The sequence below is a fragment of the Musca vetustissima genome, unplaced genomic scaffold (genome assembly GCF_032173495.1).
Source record: "Musca vetustissima isolate MV318-11 ecotype Yass unplaced genomic scaffold, APGP_CSIRO_Mvet_v1 utg332493, whole genome shotgun sequence".
Taxonomy (NCBI): domain Eukaryota; kingdom Metazoa; phylum Arthropoda; class Insecta; order Diptera; family Muscidae; genus Musca; species Musca vetustissima.
The window spans coordinates 3,391-12,741 of record NW_026889431.1 but is presented as its reverse complement, the minus strand read 5'-3'; the positions used below and the strand labels follow the sequence as shown (position 1 = coordinate 12,741).

Below are 9,351 nucleotides of genomic sequence, written 5' to 3'. Positions count from 1 at the left end.
GCAGGTCAAATAGACCCTGACTTTTGTGTGAAAAATGACCAAATTTGTATTCTATAGCGTATATATTTACACCTGAAGGACATAGACCCGAGAAGTTAATAATATATCCAAGAGGAGTGGTTGACCTTTAAATTAATACCAATTATATTGTTGTATGTGCTCGGATGTGGGAGTTACACCTAAATATTTACAGGTATCTCCGTATTCGTATATTTTTTATTAACCCATTATCACTCTGATCGCTTTGAAATGTTCCATGAGGTTCCAGTTATGGTCAAGGACAACGCCTATAATTCGGTGATGATCAGATAATAATTTTGGAATGAAGTGGACCGAAAACATAAATTTGTGTGTTATTTTCGAGTCGATCTATAGACCCTAAATGAAAGCCGAACATCACAACACAACCCACGGTGAAGAGAATCTGGACAATAGCTGTACTGAATACTCGTAATATTCGGAAAATATGTCATTGTGATGAAGATGTGCTGCTTACCTCTAATCGGGCAAGAGGGTGCAAATGTCACGAAATATTGCCCAGGCTCGGAATACACATCCGCAGAAAATTTGAATTCCGTGGTAGTTGTGCAGGGTATCGTATGGTCGGCTCCGTCCGACTATACTGCTCCGCTCACTGTTTTAAAAATATTTTAGGCAGCATTTTTAAAGACCAGCTATAGGCGAGATTTTTTTAATATTTTTTGAGGACTAGCAATTGGTGTGGAGCTTCTTAAAAATAGTTTAAGGAGCATTTTTAAATACCATCTAAAGGCTATATTTTTTTAAATATTTTTTGAGGATTAGGAATAGTTTTAAGGATCAAGGACAGGCCATGGTTGTGGATTTGTTTTTTAAATATTTTTAATGATCAGCCATAGGGCGTAGAATGATCAACAACTAAGGATTTCTTAAAGATTATTTTAAGGGTCTGAATTTGTTAAAAATAGTTTTTTTTAAGTCCACGTGATTTTTATACAAATATTTTTTTTTAAGAATGCGGAGATTTTTTTTATTTTATTTTTTGAATCCTGGTTTTTAATTTTTGTCGACTTTTCATTCACGACAATTATGACACACTTCAGTTTAAAAAAAAACACAATCTTATAAACCGTTACTACTTCCTGCATTCTTCCCTTTATCCTTTTTTCCAATATCCCACTAAAAATTCTCTCCACTTTTTGTATGAACAAGTCTATGTCAAACACTTGAAAAATCTCTTATTTATGCTGTCACATTTTTGTCATGTTTCGTGTTTCTCTTTTTTCCTGTTGTTATTGTTGCTGCTGTCTGTCTCTGTGTTTTTTGGTGATTTTTCATTTAGGTAATGGATGATGCTGGGAAAGTCAAATAATTGAATTCGGTGCCATCAACATAACTGGCTTCCGGTTTGGACGATACAAATCGCCGTTTGGTCAAGGATTTCTATGATAGCTGGAAACGATTCAATGCGGCAAGTGCCAACGGAGACGGCAGAGATCAATATCGGTAAGTTTCTAATTGACAATTGATAGATTTCGAGGAATTGAATCTAAGTTATTGTTGTTGCCAATGTGAACAAAGCCAACAAATGTCAAAAATATTTTTGGGGTGATGAGGACGACAAGTATCCTTGTCAGCGTAAAGTAGGATGAACAACAAGAGCCACATCATCATCATCAACAGAATACAATAAAAAAAACAACAACAATGTTGATAATCATGTTTATGGTGATTGGCACGGTCGTCCTTTCTTTAGCTGGGATTTTTTGTTATGACATGAAATGGATATTAGATTGTTTACAAAAATAACTCATTAAATATTTACATAACACCCAGTAGCTTTTTGTTGCGTGCCTTTGTCGTCTCCCTTCACCCCTTTTTCCCTGCGCACAGCTAATGGCCGCTATTGGCGTATAATCATCATTAAACATGCTTGTTCAAGCGAATATTGTATTAACGTTTTTATTTTGTTTACTCTAGGCCCAGGCAGCCCTTATGTACGATGCGGTGTTTGTTTTGGTGGAGGCCTTTAATAAAATCTTACGCAAAAAACCCGATCAATTTCGAAACAATATCCGTCGCGGCCAGACAGTTATGACGGCAGCTTCCACATCTGCTAATGCTTCAGGCTTGTCAAATTCTGGCGGTCTTATGGCTGGCTCACAGAATGGTGGAGGTGGCGGTGGTATGGGCAGCGGAGGTGGTGGTAGCGGCAGTGCTTCACGTCCATTGGACTGTAACACTGGCAAGGGTTGGGTTACCCCCTGGGAGCATGGTGATAAAATTTCACGCTATTTGAGAAAGGTAAGTAAGAGCAAAAACAACAACAACACCAATAATGCTGTGTGAGTGTGAACACACCTGAAGGGGTAGATTGTTGAACTGGAGTGGTGGAGAGGAAAAACCCAACCGGTGGACAATTTTTCTATGAATAATTTTACGAACATTATGTAAATGAGAAAACTCCACTTTACATCAGCAGAAGCGAAACATGGAGTGGAATTTAATAGCTCGCAGTGTCTTTCAAAATTATTAAAAATGCTATAAAATAGAAGTGTAGAATTCATGCAATATATTTTTTCGAGGTCCTCCGACGGTGGTGTATTTTTTAAAAATATTTTTTCAAGGTCCTTCAATTGAAGTACCTTTTAAAGTACTTTGAAAAAATATATTTAAAATATCCACGCCGATTGGAGGACCTTGAACAAATATTTTTGAAACACCCACGCATATTGGAGAACATAGAAGGCCTTTGAAAAAATATTTTTGAAAAACCCACGCCTATTGGAGAACCTAGAAGGCCTTTGAAAAAAATATTTTTGAAAAACCCACGCCTATTGGAGAACCTAGAAGGCCTTTGAAAAAATATTTTTTGAAAAACCCACGCCTACTGGAGAACCTAGAAGGGTTTTGAATTTATTTTTTGAAAAAAATATTTTTGAAAAACCCAAGCCTATTGGAGGACCTAGAAGGCCTTTGAAATTTTTTTTGAAAAACCCACGCCTACTGCAAAACCTAGATGGCCTTTGAATTTTTTTTTTTTTTTTTTTGAAAAATCCACGCCTATTGGAGAACCTAGAAGGCCTTTGAAAACTTTTTTTTCAAAAACCCACGCCTACTAGAGAACCTAGAAGGCCTTTGAATTTTTTTTTAACCCACGCCTATTGGATAACCTAGAAGGCCTTTGAAAACCCGCGCCTATTAGTGAACCTTTCCATCGGTGTAGTTTTCTTTGAAAAATCATCTTATGTACAACTCTCACATTTTTACATTTAAAGTTTTCCTTTCAAGAATATCCCTTAAAAAATGATTTCAAACCAATCACACCAAAAAGAAACGTGCCAAGAAAATATAAGTAGAGAATAAAACAATCGCCTGTATAAGACAGCTATTTTAAATATCCATGGCATAATTATGTCTCACAGGACTCGATGAAATGAAATTGTCTGGAAGGCTCAATAAAAATTAATTGATGTGTCATTTACCGTTTACTTAATTCCCAGTATGTTTTTTTTTGTCCTCGGTATCCTTTCATTTCATGCAGCTTCCTGAATGTCCTGTGTGAAAGCTATCACACCGACATATTATAACAACTCCCACATATATAAATATACCACCCAGTACTCACTCACAGCTTAAGGAGTCAAGCCATGGATGTGGTGGTTTTTGTTCGTTAGTCTTCTCTTGTCGGTATAGCTTCCAATCAATTTGCTGCTTCTGCTTCATTACAGGTGGAAATTGAAGGTCTGACCGGTGACATAAAATTCAACGATGATGGACGACGTGTTAACTATACCCTGCATGTCGTCGAAATGACCGTTAACAGTGCCATGGTCAAGGTGGCCGAATGGAGTGATGAGGCTGGCCTCCAACCACTGTCGGCGAAATATGTACGCCTGAAGCCCCATGCCGAAATAGAGAAAAATCGTACTTACATTGTGACGACAGTACTGGAAGAGCCCTACATAATGGAGAAGCGACCCATTGGTGGTGAGACCTTGGTGGGCAATGATCGCTTTGAAGGCTATTGTAAAGACTTGGCTGATTTGTTGGCCAAAAGGCTTGGCATTAATTGTAAGTACAAAGCATTTAATTTATAATAAGTATATCGTACCCCATGACTCCCAGTGAGGGTAATGGCCAGGGTGTTGAGCTGGCACGTGACACGTGTGGTCACGTGGTCGCCCATTCCTAGGTAGTGTTTTTGCTGTTAATGGTATTTAATTTAAACATCCATCATTAACACTTGTTTCTACGAATTCTTTTTCATACGGATTTTCATACATCATCCTGGTCGTCATCATTTCCCTGTTGTTGCTGTTCCTGCAGATGAAATGCGTTTGGTTAAGGATAATTTATATGGTTCAGAAAATCCCAAAATCCAAGGTGGTTGGGATGGCATGGTGGGCGAACTGGTGCGAAGGGTAAGTGTGCTTTTATTTATTTTTACACTTTTTTGTAGCGAAACAATTTTTTTGTTTCGTTTTTATTTTTTGTATTAAAACATTACAGTTTTTCACACATTTACCTGTCCTTTTTTCCCTCTATTTTTGTTCGTCTGTGTGTATTTATAACAGGAAGCGGATATTGCCATCGCTGCCATGACAATTACTGCCGAACGTGAACGTGTCATTGATTTCAGCAAACCATTTATGTCGCTGGGCATCTCAATTATGATTAAAAAACCAGTCAAACAAACACCGGGCGTATTCAGTTTTATGAATCCTTTGTCGCAGGAAATCTGGGTGAGTTGGCAGTTCATTTTAGTTTTTTTTAAGCGTTTTGTTTTCAAGTAGAGTTTTTTATTTAAGGGATAAAATAAAATATATTCCAATAATTTATTTTTTCTTTTTTCATTTTTCGATAACACTCATGAGAATTTTATATCAATAGCAATTAATATTGCAAAATATTTGCCATTAATTAAAAACGGATTTTAATAATTAGAAAATATTAGTTGGAAAATGTTATTAATTAGGGTAAGGACTAAAAAAATATTTGTTTTTGAGAGCAATAGTAACAAAAGTGGAATTTTTACAATAAAATAAACAAAAATTATAGTAGGATTTTCTAGAAGATAAAACGGTTGAATTGATTTTAGACTAAAAAAGAACGAGTAAATTTAATTAAACTATAAAAAAGATGTCAGCCGGTGCTGCCAACAGATTTATACTCTCAGTCTGTGACATATCTGGCATACACTATATAACCGATAATTACACAAAATTTAGGGTTATATAAATATTAAGGCAAGTAATCCCACCGGATTGGTCATTCCTTTATATGATGTATGTACCTTATCCTCAGAACCACATAAAGGTATTGATAAACATATTTTGATTTGCAATAAATGGTTCAAATCTGATGGTGCCAGATAGCTTCCATCTTCCACCTTATATATGTTTGCTAAAGATATTTTCTGATATTTATTATCCCTTTCACCACACTTGGTACAGGGTATTATGTCTTTGTGTATATGTTTGTAACAGGCAAAAGGAAATGAGATAGATACATGGTTCTTTTGAGGATATGCATATAATCACATTCTGAGTCCGTCCGACCGTCTGTCCATCTATAGATGTTAAATTGTAAATAAACGACCTGTACGCATTTATGATCCGATTTGGATGATATTTGGCACAGGTCACTTATTTGGTCCAAGAACAACCCTATTGAAATTGGGAAAAATCGGTTCAGATTTATATATATATATATATATATATATATATTTATTTTCGTTTTCGATTTTATGTAAACGGCCCCTATATATCGATATGCACGAAATTAGGCACCGTGTACTGAATTGAGCCTAGAACGATGTGCGTCAAGTTTCGCGAAAATCGGGTCAGATTTAGAGATAGCTTCCATATATATTTTCGTCCGATGTAAGATAAATGGGGCACCAAAGTCCCACATATCTTTCGATTTGCACGAAACTTGGCTTAGGGTACTGAATTAAGCGCAAAATGATATATGATAAGTTTCGAGAAAATGGGTTCAGATTTAGATATAGCTCCCATATAAAGTTTGGTCCGATTTTATGTAAATGGTGCACCAGTGTCCCTATATATTTTTCGATATGCACGAAATTATGCATAGTGTACTCAATTGCGTCTAGAATGACGTGTGCCAAATTTCGAGAAAATCGGGTCAGATTTAGATATAGCTCCCATATATATTTTCGTTCGATGTAAGGTAAATGGGCCACCAAAGTCCCCACATATCTTTCTATTCGCACGAAATTTAGCATAGGGTACTGAGTTAGGCGCAAAATGATATGTAATAAGTTCCGAGAAAATCAGTTCAGATTTAGATATAGCTCTCATATAAAGTGTTTTCCGATTTGATGTAAATAGTGCACCAAAGTATCTATATCTGTTTCGATATGCACGAAATTTTGCATGGTGTACTCAAGTGAGTCTAGAATGACGTGTGCCAAATTTCGAGAAAATCGGGTCAGATTTATATATACCACCCATATATATTTTCCGATTTAAGGGGACCCTCCCCCCCATTCTCGGTGTCAATTTTTTTTTTTTTTTTTTTTAATTAATTCGAATCTACTCTAATTCTAGAATGTCCCTACAAAATTTCAAGTGAAAATCTCAATAACTCAGCATCAAGTGACGGCAAGGGTGAAGGGTGGAGCATTGTGGCGGGCACGATAACTCAAAAAATAACAATCCAATCGGTTCCAAATTTTGATACGTTTCTCTGGGAGTGTATAGCTCTCGTATGAACTAGGATAAAGCTAATCAGTGAAGATCTTCCTTATTTTTTTACTTAGTTTGTTATAAAAAATATGCGATTTTCCAAAAAAAAAAAAGAATTCAAAGTTCCGCCATTTTGTTAATTGTTGTGCAAAGTCAATAATCCCAGTTCATACGAGAGTCAGACATGTACTCTTTCTAGCACCGTTGGAATTTTCGGATTCCGATGTTCCACTGAGGAGTTATCATGCCCGCCATCAAAAATAAGAACTTTTCTTTGATCACAAAAAACAACAGCAAACATTTTTTGTAAAATATTTTTCTTCGTTTTTAAATCTTCAAATATATATTTGCAAAGTTCATGTTGTTGTTCTGCATGTTCATGGGTCTTTTCGTGCCTTTGAAATGGAAATCTGTCCTTACCATAGCACGTGTTATAACTTTCGAAAAAATCGGGTTAAATTTAGATTTAAGATCGTTCAATTGCATGTCAATGTTCCATCGAAAATGCGACGTCTTTTAGGATACATATGTAGAATATACCCAAAGTAAGAAGTGTATCATATAGTCGGCCCAGTCCGACTTTACGAGTTTCCTTGCTGGTTTACATGTTGTCAAAATGTTAACACTTCATGTTAGATGTACTAGAAGGAGTGAACATTAATTCTTAAAGGATAGTAAGTGATGCCCTTTTTTGCAAAATCATTTTTATGCTTCACAAAAACTAAACAAATTCCACATACTTCAAATAGCAAACAAAACTATTCCCCCGTTTTTTTTATTCGGCTAATTTACAAATCGTAGACCTTGACTCAACAGAATCTTTAAAAATCTTACCAACTTTTATGTAATGTAAAATAAATGGAGGGTTTCCATGACGCACTTGTCTACTATTCCGCTTTTCTTTTTCATGTCTGTCCCCATTTTTATATGATTACAGAAAAAACAACAAAATTCTTTCCAGACATATATCAGCAGCTAGAATTTTGTTTTGTTATCAAAATTACACTCTCACTCCCCTGGTGACTATTAAACGTTTTAAAGATATTTTTTCTTCTTTGCTTTTTTGCCAATTACCTAACGTAATAATGAAATGGTGGGGTGGTTCTCAAATATTTTTTTTTATTCAATTTGAATTTTGTTAGTTATTCTTTTGTGGAAATACAACAACAACGAAATCATTGTTGTAGAATTTACTCATAAAATGAAATGGAATCTTGGCCTAAAAAAGCATGCGATTAATTGCGTAGAGGGGGTGGTGTTGGTTTATGAAGAAATTCCCAAACATGGTAAAATATCGAATGAATCAAGTAATCGTCCTCGTCCATCGTAGATTTCGTCTTCCTTTTCGGTTTTGCTGGGTATTAATGGCAACCATTTCGACGTTTTCTTACGGTTGGCTCTCGCTTTAAATTGTTGTTAATTCTTGGAAGCAAAAGTTGAGCAAAAGCAGCAACAACAACTTCTGTACTGTTTACTATATTGAAGTTTATAAGCTCTCCACTGTTTTTTTTTTTTTTTTTTGAACCAATATTATTTTTTCTGTTTTGTGTTTCTTTGTCGTCTTACTTTCGCAGCTTGGCAACAACAAGAATAAAACATTGCCCACAAAAGAGTATAAAAGTTCATGCGTTCTGCGTCCGGCAATACGCCAACAAGAACAGCAACAACCACTGAAAAGCGCAAACATAAACTTTATTGAAGTAAATTGTAAAGTTTTCTCATTTGTATTCCAATGCGGATTGTTGCAACATTGCGAACAACAGCTGTATGATGTTGTAGTTGCAACAACAGTCTCTAAAGTAAATACAGCGTCAAGAGAATACTGATCTATACTTCAATAAGTGGTATTTAGAAATTGCTTGCACCATAAGTAATACGAAATTTAGTTTTTATTAAGTTTTTATTTTGAATGCAATATTCGTGTATTTGTAAATATTATTTTAAAGACCCACATGACGTGAAGTTTCATGGAGTATTTTTTCAAGGTCCAATACATGGCGTGCTTTTTTTTTAAAAGAATATTTTTCCAAGACCAATACAAGCCGTGCATCTTTTAAAGTATATTTTTTCTAGGACCACTGCAAAGCACGATGGCTTGGATTTTTTAAAGAATATTTTTTATGACCAATACAAGGCGTGGATTTAAAGAATATTTGTTAGAGGCAATTAAGGAGTGGATTTTTTTAACGAATATTTAAAGAACTAATACAAGACGTGGGAATTTTAAGGAAGAATACCGTGTCTAGATTTGTAAACAAATACTTTTCAAATATTTTTTAAGGACCAATACGTAGCGGGATTTAAAAAAAAAATAAGAACATACACAAGGCTAGATTTAAGGACGAACATGAGGCGGAGTTTATTTTAAATATGTTTCAAAGACCAACACATGACGTAGTTTTAAAATATTTGAAGGACCAACATAGGGAAAGTTTTAAGGTCCCTTACAGAACGTAGTCATTATACCCTACACAACTATGTTGTCAGTGTATTATAGCTTTGTGCAGCCCCAAGAGTTAGTAACGCCGCGAAATATTGGTCCTAGATCCACTCAGCTAGTCGTCATATCTTGACTAGCTGAGTCGATCTAGACATGTGTGTCCGTCTGTCCGTCTGTTCATTATAATTTGTAAACACGATACAGGCCACAGTTATGGAC

At 35.4% G+C, this 9,351-nt stretch overlaps 1 protein-coding gene across 1 annotated transcript; it reads left to right on the top strand.

Moving 5' to 3' along the window:
* Positions 1 to 1,964: 1,964 nt before the first annotated feature.
* Positions 1,965 to 8,392, top strand: LOC133337141 (glutamate receptor 1-like; the record flags this gene model as incomplete). The annotated part of the gene is made up of 5 exons (XM_061545402.1): positions 1,965 to 2,283; positions 3,711 to 4,053; positions 4,309 to 4,403; positions 4,557 to 4,724; positions 8,267 to 8,392. Coding segments are annotated over exons 1-5 (1,041 nt in total), but the record flags the coding sequence as incomplete, so codon positions are not given.
* Positions 8,393 to 9,351: the final 959 nt, after the last annotated feature.